At 45.9% G+C, this 16,332-nt stretch overlaps 2 protein-coding genes across 3 annotated transcripts; one reads left to right on the forward strand and one right to left on the reverse strand.

Moving 5' to 3' along the window:
* Window positions 1–787: 787 nt before the first annotated feature.
* TMEM59 (transmembrane protein 59) lies at window positions 788–8,891 on the reverse strand. Of its 2 annotated transcripts, none has more exons than XM_036387892.2 (8): window positions 8,679–8,891; window positions 6,621–6,726; window positions 4,389–4,483; window positions 4,034–4,186; window positions 3,672–3,759; window positions 3,286–3,367; window positions 2,462–2,570; window positions 788–1,753 (listed from the first exon to the last, which is right to left on the reverse strand). In XM_036387892.2, the coding sequence occupies exons 1-8, from the start codon at window positions 8,865–8,867 to the stop codon at window positions 1,598–1,600; spliced, it is 978 nt and encodes a 325-aa protein (XP_036243785.1). In that variant the 5' UTR covers window positions 8,868–8,891; the 3' UTR covers window positions 788–1,597. The 2 variants fall into 2 exon arrangements, with proteins under 2 accessions (XP_036243785.1, XP_036243783.1); XM_036387890.2 differs by having other exon boundaries at window positions 3,286–3,370.
* Window positions 8,892–9,164: 273 nt separating this feature from the next.
* Window positions 9,165–14,505, forward strand: TCEANC2 (transcription elongation factor A N-terminal and central domain containing 2). Its single transcript, XM_054515850.1, has 4 exons — window positions 9,165–9,288; window positions 10,291–10,428; window positions 11,662–11,855; window positions 13,580–14,505. Exons 1-4 carry the CDS (start codon window positions 9,183–9,185, stop codon window positions 13,766–13,768), a joined length of 627 nt encoding a protein of 208 aa, XP_054371825.1. The 5' UTR covers window positions 9,165–9,182; the 3' UTR covers window positions 13,769–14,505.
* Window positions 14,506–16,332: the final 1,827 nt, after the last annotated feature.

Consider the following 16,332-nt stretch of genomic DNA (forward strand, 5'->3'; position numbering starts at 1 on the left):
TGTGCTGGGCTCTGCCTGCACCAGCAGAAACGCGGCTGCAGCATCACTGACACAGGCAACTCCTGTGCCTGCAGTGTCCCCAAACACCACCCTGTCCCCTCTCACAGCAAGGCCCCTGCAGTGACACCTACACAGGGGGCAAGGCTGCTGGCACCCAAAGCTCTGGGCTGTCCCACTGAAGAGCTCAGCATCAAGAGGTACCTAGAATTTAAGAGCTGAGATTGCAGCTCCTGCAGGCTGATAGAAACCTGCTGAAAACAAACATCCTCAATGATCTGAAAGCTCCTGAGAGCCACGCTGCTGGGCTGGGCTCTGCACATTCCTGCCTGATGGCCCCTGAAAGGCTCCATCGGCTGCACTCACACAAGCACCTGCTCACAGACAAGTTGGGAACGACCCCTGAGCCAGGTTTAAGTGGGGGACTATATCACTGTATCCCCCAGCATCTCCACAGTTCTTCATTACATTTTTTTAAACCTTTGAGGGAATTCTGTCTAATCAACAAAAAAATGACAGTGAATTGAAGACTCTGCATTCTAGCCAGCATTCACTCAGACACCCTAAAATAAATCACCAACACCCCCAACCTGCCAACACTGTGGGAACCAGCATATAATAAGATCCACAAAAAATAAGTTAGACATGAGGGACATTGTTCATTGTTGCTGTGTTAGTGAATCACAGCAAAATCAGGTCACGTTGCCCATGAGAGGAAGGCTACAGACAGGCTCACACTGAGCCTGCTGTGGTCAATAATTAACCATAGCAAAAAGCTATATAGTCAAAATTTTCTATACAGTCAATTTTATTTGTCTGCTCTCATTTCTCAGGAATCAACTTGTTTCTGTAAATGAAGTTACAAGACCAGAATAGTTAATCAAGAACAGAAAGTAGAAGTTTTCAGAAAACACAGGTGCTAACTTTACAAGCAATTTAAGACTTAAAGGCTAAAGTTTGACAAAATAACTGACCACGTAATGTTCTGCATGTGAAGGGATATGTCTGTAAATTTTAACACATTTTCATCTTTCACAAGCTGAGTTCTAGCTTACAGTACCTCACAAATGCTTTCCACCTTGAATATTACCACACTGTAGAAAAAATATATTTCTATTTTTGAAGACAGGGTTGTTTGTGCATGGACATTAACAAGTACAAAAAAATTCAGCAGATAATTTTATAATATTTTCTCTTAACTACAACAGAAAGTGCAACACTAGAAAGGCATGTCCTGCCTACTTAAAATGTCTTATACCTTTACAAAGCTAACTCTGACTGTACACATTACATCCTAGAACACACAAGTAAGTTTGAAAGTGTCCTGGCAGAAGTATGGAAAGCACGCTTACAACTTCTGTAAGCAAAAAGACACAATAGCAAACACCAGTGAAAAGTGATGATACCTGGAAACAAACAAATTCATGTCTGAATGTCTGAATCTTCTCTACTAGCTGAAAGCAGAATCCCATGACATTTGTTGATTTTGCAACTTTATTTGCATTTAAAGACTGGCTGCTAAGCTTCTCATCTGAAGAACCACCACAATCAATCAGGAGTTTCTAGCTCTGTTAGAATTAGTCTATGGGATCCAACGGATTTAAATTGCAGATTGATCCAGATTGACTTTTGTAGGAAGAGGTCCTGCTTCTTCATGTTCCTCAGTCTTGCATCTAACCACAACAAGTGCAGAGGGTGGGTATCTGTTGAGTTTCTGCTCATTCATGTATTCCAAATCTCCATAGATGCTCAGCTTCTGAAACATTTAAACAAGGTTCTTTAAGACAAAGACTCTCCATATTGTGAATAAAATGAATTTCATTATTCCAGGTTCTGATGGCTGCAGCTCTGCAACACAAAGCTTTCTGTAACACCTGAAATTCAGGGCTGGAACTAGACTTGCATCCAGAAGAAATGTATGAAATCTGCCAGAAGAAAGGCAGATACAGTGTTTGTGTAACAGCTCCTTTGGTGTGCAGTCACTGAGTCAGGACTCTGGGCACTGGGAGAGTGCCCGTTCCCCTCCATGAGACTCTGCTCTCATACACATCACCAATAACTCTGCTGTCACTCTGTTCTCACTACTGATCCTCCTGCATTAAACCCATACTGGGTCCCCCCTACACCACCCAGCCCTCGGAATAGCTTCATTCCCAGGGAGATGAGAATCAGCCTCCATTTGTTCAGAGCACCCTGAAGGTTGTTGAGAGTACAGCACTACAAACCAAAAGACACCGTGTCTGAATAAGGCTCAGAGCTCCTGTGAGCCACAGGAATGAGCAAGAATGCTCAGCTATAAAACCATCATTTAAATAAACAAAATTGGTTTGTCATCCACAGCCACAAAACAAGAAAACCTTTCTCAACTGAACTTCCCCCAAATATTTCTTCATCTCTGGACAGCTGTAACATAAAAGCAATGCAATAAATAAATTCCAAATACTGTAGTTCTGAAATGCAGTACCTCAGATGGAACATACTGCTCTACAGCTGTAGCTACAGTTGCACAACAAATCCAGAGCAGCACCAGCACTGACAGGACGAGCGTAGTGGTTAAAATCCAACTGGAATTTCTGAAATGACAAGAATGTTGACAGATTTCATAGACTGAATACAAGACAATGGACCTCTAAAAAGTCTGGCTCATTTCTGACTGCCTTTCCTGCCAATTCATTAGTCTCTGGCCCTTCCAGCTACACAGCCCGCTGCAGACTCCTGGGTATTCTGATGCCTGCTTGATATCACAAAATACTTGCAGGATTCTGTTATGGGGCCCTAAGAATCCTTCTGTTTACAGATTTAAAACCAGATTTTTCTGTTATGCATCTGCAGGACAACTCACTGATCCTTCATGTGGGAACTTTTAAGGAGAAAGTAAATAAGTTTTAATAAATACATACTGAGTATTTTCAGCCTGGAAACAAGACATACCAGTGTGCTACATAACAATCCCAAAACAGAGTGCTAAAACACATTCAGAGCTAATGAACAGGCAAAACACAGTATTGATTAAACAGTTCCCAGAACACACTCAAAAAACAGTGCAGGAAATTATCAATATGCTGTTCACTTGAAATGGAAATGAAAAAATCAAAGTTGGCAGGACAGCATGCAGAAAACACGGGGCCAGCACAGCAAAGCAGCACTAATGGTCAGATACAAAACTGTGATGCTGGGCATCCTGATCCTACAGACTTGGAGACCCTGAGACCTGCCAGCAGGGCTGCACACCTAGAGGAAAGGCCTTTACCCTCCCCAGGGGGCAGAGCCAGCCCAGGACATACGTACATGGACAGACACTTGAAGAAGCTGTCGCTGGCTCGCTCCTCGAAGAGCCCCCGGAAGGTCTGCGAGCTGCCCGGGCGTCCGTCTGCTGGGGCACAACAGCACAAACAGAGGGCACGAGAGCAAGGGAAGGGCAAACCCACCCCCACACTCTGTCTGTACAGACAGCATACAGGGAAGCTTCAAAGCAGCCCCAGCTTGCGGGCTTCCATTTGAGCAGAGCTCGGTTTCTACTGCCCTTTGCCAGGTGTACGCAGGGCGCTCTGCACAGTAAATAATTATATCTTTCAGAAAATTTGCTTTCATATGCCACCTGCAACGCCATTTTTAAAATTTGCATGACAAGGAACATTTGCATTTACTCTTTCAAAGCACAAAAAACAACTTACAGGCTGTTTTACTCAGCGACAAGGCTCCTTTTGTATCTCCCCCAGTGTCCTGATCAAGCTGTGGAACATACTGCACTTCTGGCTTTGACTAAAACAAAATAAGGAGTTAGGAAATCCTGCTAGAAAGCTTTCACTGGTATTGATAATTTTGATAATATACATTTTCAGAACTACTACAGAAACTAACTTTAAGACATGAGCAATTCTTTTCAGTTTGAATTTTAAAATGGCCCTAAAGGCAGTGAAATACTAGGAAAAACTAAACACTTTTGATGGTGCTCTAGAGTTTTTTCTCTGGCTGGAAGAAGCAGAGTTGAAGACAGCAGCCAGGACACCTTAACCTCAATGAAAAAAGGAAGCACCTGGAATATGACAATTTTGCCATCATCTGCTTGAAGGTAGAAAGTCCATGAGGATGTTATGAAGCTCTGAGCTGAGTCCATCATGTCACTCCAGAATGATCTCACCAGTGTCAGAGGAAAGAGGAGATGAATTCGTGGCATCAGGGACATTAACTGCAAGCACAACATTAACATTTTTTCTATTTGTTTTCACATGAAAAGGACAGAAGTTAAGATTCTTGCTCACCCCTCACCTCATGTCTAGATTTCAGTCCTTAGGAAGATTTATTTTCCATTTGAATAAATTTTAAAAAGAGAAGACACACACTGAACAGAAACAAGTAGGTGGTATTTGAAAAACATGTCACCTACTTACTTGCTCTTGCCTTAACTCAGCAAATGGCAACTGGTTCTGGCATCCAAGATGGCAAGCATATTGTTCATCAGATTGGGAGTATGCTTCAGTACAGGCTGCAAGGGAGAAGTTCCCCAAATGAGATGATAAATTCTGTATTTTAGTTAAGAAAACATTCTCAGTATAAGTTGGATCAGAAACAAAGCAGCAGTTGACAATCCCATTTTGCAGGGGGAGATATGGCAATCCCAGGGTAGCATTTGCTCTGAGGTCTAATGACAGAATCAGAGCTTCAACAGAGCAGGGAGTTGAAATCTGGCTGCAATCAGAGCAAATGATCACCAGTGTTACCCTGGCTGAGCTCAGGGATGCAAGCTCTCATTGATCCTCCCACCACCACTATAGCTTTCTTCTACATATCACATAAAACATCAGAGAACAGAGATGGAATCCTAAAGAGAAGAGAGGGACCATCAGTCCATTAAATCCCTTTGAGGTAACAGCAGAAGCCATGGTGTCACAGGAAAATCAAAGGAGCATTTCCTGCTAATACGGAAACTGCACCGAAAGTATTATGGAATAATTTCTAATGAAAAACGAAACTAACTCTTTGTTTTAGGGAGAGCTTCTATTAATTGCTCACTAGAGATCATAAAGACCAAGAAATCTAAATTATTTGGAGAGAATAGGTTAGTTTATTCTGCCCATGGACAAATCAGGCAGATGATACACAGGCACAGCTCCCCTGCAGCATTCTGAAGCTTAGGTGGACAATGTTTCAGTAGCACCTGAACTAAAGAATCCAACCAGAAAGCAACACAGAGGGCAGGAGCTCTCCCAGTTTTCCAGAGGAACAAATGGACGATCATAAGGACTAAGAAGCTGGCAGGAAGCATGGCAGCAGCAGGTAAACATTTCAGTGCTCAGCTCATGGCACCTGAGCAGCCATTCCAGGCTACAACTGCCACCGAGTCAGTGTCTGCAGGAAGCACCAGAGACAGAACTGAGCAGAGCAGCCAAGATGGATCTGCCAAGCACAGAACACTCAGGGCACCCACCAGCAGATTACAGAACATAAGCCAGCAAAGACAACAGCCCCAGAAAGAAGAGTTAAACCAGAAATAAGCAACTGTTCCATTACCCTACATGTGCTCTATTGCTACATTACCCTGCTTTATGGCACTCTGTCGTGTGTGGTTTGACAACTGCACTGACAGGCTGTATCACAGCTACACAGTGTGACAGACTGGAGCATTAGCCCATTTCTGGAGTATTTACTGCACTTTTGTAACACATTAGCATCTCTGCATGCCAGGCTTTCTGCTTCCCTACCTGAGCTGGCCACAAGCTCTCTTGCTTTCAGGAGCTACTGAGAGGACAAAAGCCTCCCCTGAGTGCTGGCCTGGTGCTTCATTGTATTGGTAGTAAAGGTGGAGAGTGCCTGCCTTTCCTTTCTGAGTAAAGCTGTGAATCAGCTTCCTCAATATTACTGGAACAAAGTTCTGCACAATTCCAAACCCACTATTAATTGGCTTGTATCACACACTATCCCTGGAGGGACATGGAGGTGTGGCACTTGGGGACATGGAGGGCTTGGCAGTGCTGGGGGAATGGTTGGACTTGATGACCTTAAAGGTCTTCTCCAACTGAAATGATTCTATATTTCATCTTCACTAACACTATTTCATCTTTGCTCTAACATAGATAGCCTGAGAGAATTAGTAACCAGGACTTAAAGGCCTATTCCAAGCAAAACATGTACCTCATTCCCAAGGGATTAGCTGCAGGAAAAGCTTAGGATGTAGGCCAGATCACAAGTTACAAGGCACAGTAAGATCTGTGCTCTTGCTCCACTGAACAATTCACTTCCACATACAAATTTGTCAGGAATGGCAAATGGTACTGATTGTCACAGGGAATTATTAATAGAAAAGAGTTATTTGCCTGGATTTCCCCCCAGGCATTTTGTGTTTTCTATGACAAACTGTTTATAGTAAAATGCACTATTTCTAATTTATTTACAGACACTGATGATACTTGAGAAATTCATGAAAACAGCAACACTGAGGAGAAACTCACAAACGACAACCTTCCCGTAACACTTTTTCCATATATCCTGTACATAGACTTTAAGAAGCTGTTAAACAAACCCAAAACAATCGAAAGAATGCCACCAACTCAAGAGCACCCTTTCAGACGCTGCAGCTGTGCCCTGCAGCGTGTGCTGAGCTGCAGGGGTGCTGCACGGCTCACCAGAGTCACACTCCTGCTTGGTGCGGTTCAGGTCGGCGCCGTCGTCCACGAACTGGCAGATGGAGAAGAGGCGGCAGCCGCGCTGGCAGGCGTACAGCTCCTCCTCCTGGGGAGGCACAAGGACAGGCTTGCAAACCTCCAGGCCACAACAAATTGTCACAAAACAAAACGTTTTTTTGATGTTTGGTTGGGTGTTTTTGTCCTCCTTCCCTCCACCAGAGGTACAGCCCAGCTCAGTGTGAAACAGGATGAGCTGCAACGAGCCAAGCAGCACTAACAACCCATGGATTTATCTGCAAACCTGGAGCAGGAAATGCTGTTTTGGAACTCCAGACCCACAACCCACGAGCAAAACGAATGCTGTGTTCGACATTAAGACAGTGCTGTAAAAGATTTATTGATGCTTAACCCTACGAAGAGTAGGAAATCTCCATTCTCAGAACTTAAATGGTAAAGCCCAGCAGGAAAGGACCCAAAGCCTCTAATTTTGACAGTGGAATACAATGTATCTAAATAGATTAATGATTCTAATCAGAGCTACAACAGAACTATCAGAAAGAGATTATTTTCTGATGTCCTACACAGCATCCTGGTTAACTACCTACTGCCAGCTCCACAAACACAAATGTTGATCTATTATACTGAACTGAAGGGCAAAAGTGCTTCCCCACTGCTAACTATTAAAATTAAGCAAATATAGAAATCCTACACCTTGTATTTCTTCTGTCCACAGCCCCAGGGGATGGAAGTGAATTAAAGCCTCTGTGACAGGAGTGTCCCACTGGCCACACCCTGCCACTGACCCGTGAATCAGAACTTCAAACCAGCAGCCACCCAAACTGCACAGGTGCAAAACAGGCTCTGAATTAATTAACAACAACCAAACACACCACACCTCTTGTACAACCTGTTGTAAATTACCTGGCCACTGTAACTGAGACCATGAGTTCATCTGCTTTAAAGGCACAAGAGTAGAAAATTATTAATATAAACTAAAACTCAAATCTAACACGGACAAGGTGGGTGGTGCTGGAGCAGAAAACGTTTTGTAATTTGATATTCAGATAAATGAGCTGTACCGGTATGTTTCCATCAGAGTCCCAATGAAGTTTGTCTTATTTTCCACTCACAACTAAAACAAATTTCTTTCAATTCCACCAGCAGTTTTGTGACAAACAGAACAAACAGTAAATGTAAAAGATGTGACTGTATTAGTGAACAGCTCCAACAACACGTGACAGAACTCTTATTCAAAAAGTAAAGTAACAAAATTCAAAAGTGCAATACACCAAAACAAGCTGTGTAAATTTAATCATATTCCACACAACTCCCTGTTACTTTCCAGCTACAAAATCCACCTGAATTCCATGGGGAAGCAGACAAAGCCCTGTTACCTGATCCTGGCACTGCTCCACTTGCCTGCTGCCTTCCTATGAAATCCCAAATACGGGGTAAGAGTTCCACCTGCCACACACACAGCTGCAACTGACAATGAAGTTTATTGCCAACAAAGAACAAGGAAATATGGGATTTGTGATCTCGGATTTTCCAAATTTAAGCCTGTAGTTCAAAGGCATGCAAGCATGAACCAACAGCAAACCCTGGGGGGATGAAATTAAATTCCTCTCAGATACAATTCCAGTGTTTTATAATGAGATAAAAAGTTCCCATGAAGGCTCTGACGAGCTACTTGTTTGTCATCATTTATACTTCACCCTTCAGGCGCCCTGACTCAGGATCTCTGCCCTGCCACGAACACAGCACTGCCCAAAATATGGAGCAGCCCAAGCTAAATTACAGCTGCCTTTTTGGGAACGGGAAGAAAAAGAAAAGAGCAGCCAAACGCCCCAAACCCACAAAAGCCCCAGCACTGACAAAGCTGTACTTTGACAACAGCGCTTCGCTGTCAAGCGGCAGCCTACCCATCTATTTATATAACGAAGTATCTGTTTTAGAGAAGAGACGGAGCTGCAGAGGGAGAGGGGCAGAGGAAGGGCCATGCCAGCCCCGGGGAGGCGGAGGGGAGCGGCGCAGGTGCGGGGAAGGGCCCGCCCGTACCTTGGGGTAGGTGTGCAGGGGGTAGGTCAGCTGGCAGGCGCGGTGACATGATGCCGTGTTGCCCAGCACGGAGTCGAAGGCCTCGGAGGAGGCGGCGGGGAGCTGTCCTGAGGCGGCTCCCGCCTGGATCACCAGGAACAGCGGCAGGAGCAGGAGGAGGACGGCGAGGCCTCCCCGCCGCACCGCCATCTTCGCTCCTCCGCCCCGGCACCGGCCGTCAGCAGCCTCTCGCGAGGTGTGCCCGTCACGGAGCTTGCTGGGAGGTGTAGTCCGCGCCGCGGGGCATCCCCGCCCATTCCATAGAGCCTCGCCCCCGGCGGAAACTACTGTGCGGAAATGGCGAGGCAGCGGCACCGTCTTCCGCGCGAGAGCTGCTGGGAAATGTAGTCCGCACGGCGGGGTACCCCCGGCCATCCCATAGGGCCTCGCCCCTGGAGGGAACTACCGGGCGGAAATGGCGGGGCCGCGTTGGTGGCTTCCGTGAGGGAAGGCGGCAGGGCGAACATGGATCGGTTCGTGGTGCGCTGCCCCCGCGGCCCACAGAGCCCCCGCCGGACCGCGCCCGGGCCCCGCGTCTGCCGGCAGGTCACCCTCGAATCCCTCAAGGCAGGTCACCGGTGGGAGCGAGCAGAGGCACGGCCCGGCCCGGCCTCCCGCGGCACCGGCTGCGGCACGGTTGGGGCGGCGGGGGAGCGGCGGTGTGTGGGCAGCGATTCTGCACCGCAATCTGTGCAGCGCTGCGGTGGGACCCGAACAGGGAGGTGCTTGTACAGGTGCAGGGGGCTCTGCTGCCTTGGAAGGGATTCCGTGGGTTGTAACTCGGCGTGGTGCGGGGTCAGGCTGGGCACACGATTCGAGGACAGCCCGGTGACACCGCCAGCCTCAGTATTCCCAGCTGGCTCTCATCCCTTTCCAGCAAGGAAAACCCTTCCGTTCATTTCATGGATGTCGTGCGTGAGACCTGCACGAGAGCTGAACCCTTCTTGGTCACCTGCTTGTGACACACAGCAGCAAAACATTTGCTGCACCAAAAAGTTCATCGAGTGTGGCAAAAATAAAAAAAAAATGGTGCATAAAGCACTGCAGTTGCCTGATCACTGGATAAGATGCTTCACACCCAAAATATGAGACTTGCACTGTTTGCAGTCTGCTCTGTCAAGGTCCTTGGCAAAACCTGTGAAAACACTGCAACCGTGCAGTATATTCAGGTTTGCATTCATGTTCCCTAATGCTGTTTCTCACCTTGCTGGCATTGTTTTATTTCTATAGTCAATCTGAGCTGGATTCTCAGGATAATCAGCCACCTCCCTCTTAATCCCTTTTCCTATTTAGAAACAATGGATTCCTTTAATTCAGAACACTTCTAAGAGTTTGCTGTTATGTGCCCAGAACTTGGCAGACCGGGGTGAAAGCCTCTCATTTTGTTTGCTGGTTACTTCAGCCTTGATTGGCAGGAGTTTTCTAAGTCCAAGCAAGTACCCATCGTATATTCTGTGCCATGATCAATAATTCATGTATTGATAACAGCCCCATTACCTGAGATGGAAGTGGTGTCCTTACTTATCATAACAATATTCCACTTTCATAAGGAGCTTTTCTCTTTGCCAGAGAGTTGTGGTTGTGGAAGACATCAAACGATGGAAGTCTATACTTGAGCTTCCTGGGCAACCAAAAGAGAACCTGATGGAAGCTTTGGAGGAGCTGAAGAAGAAAATACCTTCCAAAGAAGTGTTACTTTCCACTAAAATAGGTACATCTGGTCTATCTAAACAGTGACTATTAGGCTGTCTTGTGTCTGCTTGGCTTGTCAGTGCACTAGAGATGAGTCTGGAAGCTTTTTAAGAAATGAGGAAATTGCTGCCAATGAAATATTGTTGATATCAAGCCTGCAGTTTGCACAGCTTGTACTGAAAAAGTCAGCTGTCCTCTGATTCCTCCCAGGAAATACTGCATCCCCCCTTTTGTGGTCAGAATTTTGAAGAGCTCTCCGTGGTAACTCTGTGGTTTATTCCTTCTCCTGCTGTCAGTGCTCATTTATCTGATTTGGCTGAATCCCCTGAAGGTCTGAGAAAATCTCCTCAGAGTGGCCCAGAACTGCTTCCTGCATCCTCAGGCAGAGGAATCCCCAGCAGATGGGCAGCTCCACGCGAATGGCACAGCCCCATCCCTGCGTCTTCTCCACAGGACTCGGGGGAGGGATAACGGTGACCACATGGTCCCTGCCTTTCCCGAACAGGGAGAGCATCCCGGCCTTTGTTTGTCTTCGGAGCAGCCGGATCTCTGTTCACAGAGCCCTGGAAAATGAGCTGCAATCCGCCCCTTTCCCCATCCTTCTGATCTGTCATTTCATTTGCCGCGTTCAGTTTATTCAGGCTTTTCCCGGGATTTTTCCCCAATGCCTGCCTGAATAGCGCCGGGCTGGCAGAGGCACTGAAGCCTAACAGTGACATCTCCTGGCCGACAGCGCTCCTGGCCAGGGAAAAACACCCCTCTGGAGGCAGGAAGGTCCCTTTTGTCTCCTCGCAGGGGAAAGCCTCTTCTGCACTGCACTGCCAGGCCCTCTGGGTGGGAAACATTCTGCTTGGAGTCATCGTGGTGTTCCCGTGTTTAAATGCTACCAGCCATCACCAGCGACATCTGCTTCCTTAATGGGGTTTCCAGCTAAAAACCAGCACTTTTTGTAGGCCAAGCTTAAAAACCTTCACCAAATCTAGGATCAGAGTAAACAACTAGCATAGCCTGTGTTAAATAAGTATCGCTCCATACCTGGGTGACTTGGGAAGGTGATTTTCCCAATTCCTTGCTAATTGCTCAAGCTCCATGCTTAAATCCTGGTCATTTTCTGTTTGTGTTAATGCTTTGGTTGTTTTGCTCAGACTGCCCGAGCTGAGAAGCTGTGTGGCTGCTTTAGCAGGATGATTTGACTGCTGCCAGCTGTACTTTTCCCAGCTGCCAGCCCCACAGGAGCTGTTCCCTTTCCCAGGTCACACGGTGAACAAGATGCGCAAACACCCCGACCCAGAGGTGTCCAGCCTGGCCAAGGACATCTTCAGGGAGTGGAAGAGCTTCATCAAGGAGCACTCCAACAGGCCCTCCATCGAGGTCAGGAGTGATCCCAGGACCGAGGCGTTCAGGAAGAACGCTCGGAAGCTGCTCAGTGAAGCCCTGGAATTGGAGGTACAGTTCAGAGCCACTTGTCTGTGGCTCCAAAATTCCCTTCTTGTGGGAACAAGTGAAATCTTTTCCAGCCAAGCTGGTCCTGCCTGCTGAGTTGGGACAAGACCAGGTGATCTGTTCCTATTTTTAGGGATTCACAGCACATCTCTATTTATGAGTAACTTCATTTGCAAGGTAGATAATGGTTTTTGGTTGTTAGCCAAGGGAACCTGCTAATTGTGAGTGTTGTCATTTCCATAACCTGTCAACAGATTACTTGTGTGGCCACTGCAGTTGGGCTGTACAAGGAGGAAATTAATAGAAGATGAAGCTTTTTCTACTAAACAGTATGAAAGCAACAGTGGGCTTTTTGGGTGTTTCCTAATTAAATATTTGTAAATTTAAATCTATAGCAAAAATGGAGAGGCAAGGTTGACAGTAGATAAAGTGGTGATAAATACCAGATCCCTCAGGTATGTTTAACTAAATGAACAAGGCTCTGCTGTAAGGCTTAATAACTAGTTTGCTTGGTCTATGAAATGCCATAATAATTATAATTTTCAATTTATTCATTAATTATCCTTTCAATGACAAGTCAAGTGATAAACATTCAAGAGTTTGAAAGTTGTGTGTTTGCTAGCTGTGAGAACAACCTCTCCAGCTTCCAGTCTGGGGCAGCACAGAAAGATGGTTTGCTGTAGGAATGCCTCAGAAAGGTAGAAGCTCACCTTTGGTGAGTCAAGATTAATTCTTAGAAAGCACAGCTGTGCATGGTAATTATAGTGGCAGTAAAGTCTAAATCTGTAGAACATAAAGATTTTGGTACCACCCTAAAACGAACAGAATTGGGTAAAGCAGAATTGCTTCTGAACGGGACTCACCTGAAAACACCTGCAGCCACCACATGTGCAAGCAGAGGTCACAGCAGTCGAATTGCTTATAAAGGCAGGGGAGCCACAGGTGCTGCACTGACACCTGAGAGGTGTCAAAAGAGAGAAGGGAAGGTGGGACTGAGTGGATCCAAGGGGGTTTTTAGTGATGGGTGGCAAAACTTGTGTGGTGAAGGACTTGCAGGAATACCACTCAGCTGGAATCTCCTGCATGCAATGCATGGAAGATTCCCCATCACACAAGGCAGAAGTGAAATTAAAAGCATTTCTTGAAGGGTGGGGGATTTCTTCCTAAACTGTGCTGAATTACAGGTTTTGGCACATGTTGAAGCAATAACTACATAATTAACATTTAGCAAATCCCTTTCTGCATTCTTAATTACACCTCCTTCTAGAGACAGAGATCCCACATTTCCCTTTATAGCAGCAGGCAGAGTTGCCAAGTGTTTGGCATGTCTTAGAGTTGCTGTTGGAATCAAGTTTAAAATAGTATCCAAGGTACCTTATATCAGCCAGATCAAAAGTGAGCTTTATGGAGACACTACAGCATAGCTCATAATTGCAGCGAGCTTGATACCTAAAGCTTGTCACAGATTAGTTTCCTGTTGTGATGGCAAAGTACTGCCACCCAGCTGGAGGTGGGGATGTGTTCCCTGCCACTGACCACACTGCCTTGTCCCTTAATTGCTAGGGTGGAATTAAATTGCTCTTCCTGTTACACTTGTGATGGGAAGCAGATTTCCTTGAATCTAAGCTGATTAATGAAGAAACACTGAAAGGCACCAAACTCCAATTTCAATCAGCTGGCCTCCTTATTAAATGTAAAGATCTAATTTTATACTTTGCTGTTTTCAGATTGATCACCCACTGGCTGAAAATATTGAGCACGAAGCTTTTCATCTCTGCTCGCGCCTCATTAGCGCTCCGTATCGCCGGGCCGTGCGAGCCCTTGTCTTCTCGTTAAAGCACAGACCTGAGACCCAAGCAGCAGTCAAGGATGGCACACTCCCTGTCCCTGCCTTTGTGCAGAGCCATAAAAAGTGAGGAGTTGTGCTTGATCCCGAGGGAGAACTTGCTGTGCCTGCATCTCCGTGGAACTGGGAGTCCTGGCTGGGTGACTCCCTGGCACCGCTCCACAAACAGGGCTGCTGAGGGAAGAACCAGTGAGGGAATGGGTGCTGTAACTCTGACTTGCTGGAAATCCATGTGGGCTTGTTGCAAGGAAAGTTTCTTCTACTCCTCTGTGTATTTTCCGTCCTTGCTGACTCACCGGTTTCTCTCTTGTGCCCGTTTGTTGTAGCGCAGTTTGGCTTGATCCCTGGTGTAGATCTTCAGGTGTATTCAGCTGAATAACCCCTTTAAAGGAGCAGCTCTGTGCTCTGCTGGCTGGAAATACTGGTAATTATGGGTAATTGGTCCATGGGAGGGCATTCCTGGGGGATAATTGCAAACTCTGGTTAGCCCTAAATCAACCACGTCTGCTGCAGCTGGGCCCAGCCTGTGGCAAGAGCTGTTTTGCCAAGGTGATTTCCCTTTGCTGCATTCCAGAGCTGGATGTAAAATGGATTTCAGTGATTTCCATCCTCTCAGTCATTCTGTGATTTGGGGCATTTTCTAAAGCCCCAAGGTAAAGATGCTGTTTAATGCCTCTGCTGTTCAAGGAGCAGCTCGTTCAGCCTTCCAAACCTCACTCATGGTGTAAACATGGTGCTTGTTTTTACTGTAATGTGAAAAAAAACTTGTCATGAATTATCTAAATAAAACTAAATACTCCTTTTAAAGGCTTTTTCTTCTCTAAAAAGAACATGGTTCAGAATGATTGCGTGAACAAATCTAAGCAACAAACTATTGTTGAAATTCTTTCTACTTACTGAAAATTGGAATTCTTGCCTCTATATTTGCTCTGATTTCTTTTGTGCCACAAGTTGTCTTGTTCTCTATAAGCTGTTTCTAAGGCTATTCCAGGCATGGTGTTCATATCTTCACCTAAAAAATGACTGACTGTCACTACTTGGACCTGCTAGATACTTTTTTCATCTGTAGACCCTTAGCAGAAAACTTACTTGAGGTGTTGAACTCCATAAATTTAATTACATAACTGCAGGTTCTATTAAGAATATCTTAAATCCTGTTTTATTTGATTGGGCCAGTGCAAGACCAGTTTTGCCTGTGCACATTGCCCTCAAACAGCTGAACACAGAGGTTTCATTTGTAGGAAGTTAAAGTCAGGCGTGTTGGAGGCAGAAATTGGCAGATCTGTGTGTGCTGATGGTGTGGGTAATATTCAGTAACATGTAACACTTGTTGACCAGGCTGTAGCAAAAAATGGGAAAACCCTCAATTTCTTACAAGCAATCAGATCCATTTCCCTGTTAAACAGCTTCAAACTGCACAGCTGTAATTGAATTTGTGTATCCTGGACCATCAGGAGGGGTTCAAGATCAATGAATGACACAGCTTTTGCATCAGAGCTGCAGCACCAAGACCTGCAGTATTTATTTTCAGCTTCCTGTTCCTGGTGCCAGACTGTGTTTTCTCTATTTGGGTAATGTGAGAAGCAAAATTCCTGAAAATTAGGAACTTCTGGTCTAATGAGAGCCAGGCCAAAGAAGCTTCCCACACAGGTCAGATACAGTCTGGCTGTGCCAAATATTTTTAATTTAGAAAGTAACTTCATGGATGCAGAGTTGCTGCACACGAGCAGAAAACTCTCCTATAAATTTCCTCTGTGTAATGGTTGATATTTTTGCCCAACTTGTTTCAAAGGAACCCAAGTGTAAAGCTCTGGGTCCAGTTCCTTTATCTTGATGTTAAAGCTGGCAGTAACATTTGGGCTGAGGAGTCACAGACTCAGCTTTGCAGAAGCTGACTGGAAGAACTGGAAAGAGTCTGGAGAGTTGGGCTCAAGACCCACGACAGGAGGGATTCAGGAAACCAGGGAAGGTTTTAAGGACAAAAACAGAAAGGAAGGTGGGGAAAGAAAACAAAAACAGAGATGGGAAAGCAACAGGCCAAAAAGGGTTTCATTTTCCCAAAGGGTGATGCTGAATGTGACAACAGGATACTTGATACCTGGCACTAATGAAGTTTTTAATTAGTCTATCCAAACCAGACTCCCTCCATGGGGCAGCCTCACCTGCACACTGTTTATTTATGCCTTGGGTTAGCTGCTGAATCAGTTTGCTGCTCCCTGGCTCTTCCTTCCCTCCTGTGGGTGATGCAGGCCACTCTTCATGCTGGGGAAAGCCTTCTAGATTAAAAAGGGAGGATGAAAGGGCTGAGCAGTGGCTCCCTTGTGCTTGCTTTCTCTGGCATGGAGACTGAAATCCCTTTTAACTGGGGAAATGTTACATGAGGGAGGTACCCAATCTAGAGAAAAGTTCTCATTTTTCCCCTTTTCCTTCCAGATTAAGCCTACCCCACTGATTGTTTTCAGCAAAGGAGTACATACATAAAGCTGGCAGACCTCTAGAGCCCTGCTGCACCCACAAGGAGAGGAGGGAAGCACCTTCTGGAGGTGTCACCTCCTGATCCCCTCCCCACGTGTGGGGAATGCAGGGTGGGCTCAGGGCAGCACCAGGAGGGATGGAAAAGGGAATTCACTCCTG

The sequence above is a fragment of the Molothrus ater genome, chromosome 9, assembly GCF_012460135.2.
Source record: "Molothrus ater isolate BHLD 08-10-18 breed brown headed cowbird chromosome 9, BPBGC_Mater_1.1, whole genome shotgun sequence".
In the NCBI taxonomy this organism is placed as follows: Eukaryota; Metazoa; Chordata; class Aves; order Passeriformes; family Icteridae; genus Molothrus; species Molothrus ater.

Excerpts from the sequence above, each read along its gene's own strand:
- TCEANC2 (XM_054515850.1), top strand. The coding sequence starts at position 9,183 with ATGGATCGGTTCGTGGTGCGCTGCCCCCGCGGCCCACAGAGCCCCCGC. Across the intron at positions 9,289-10,290 it reads CCTCGAATCCCTCAAGGCAG|TTGTGGTTGTGGAAGACATC; the intron begins GTCACCGGTGGG and ends TTTGCCAGAGAG. Across the intron at positions 10,429-11,661 it reads GTTACTTTCCACTAAAATAG|GTCACACGGTGAACAAGATG; the intron begins GTACATCTGGTC and ends TCCCTTTCCCAG.
- TMEM59 (XM_036387890.2), bottom strand. The coding sequence starts at position 8,867 with ATGGCGGTGCGGCGGGGAGGCCTCGCCGTCCTCCTCCTGCTCCTGCCG. Across the intron at positions 6,727-8,678 it reads CCCTGCACACCTACCCCAAG|GAGGAGGAGCTGTACGCCTG; the intron begins GTACGGGCGGGC and ends GTGCCTCCCCAG. Across the intron at positions 4,484-6,620 it reads CAAGCAGGAGTGTGACTCTG|CCTGTACTGAAGCATACTCC; the intron begins GTGAGCCGTGCA and ends TCTCCCTTGCAG.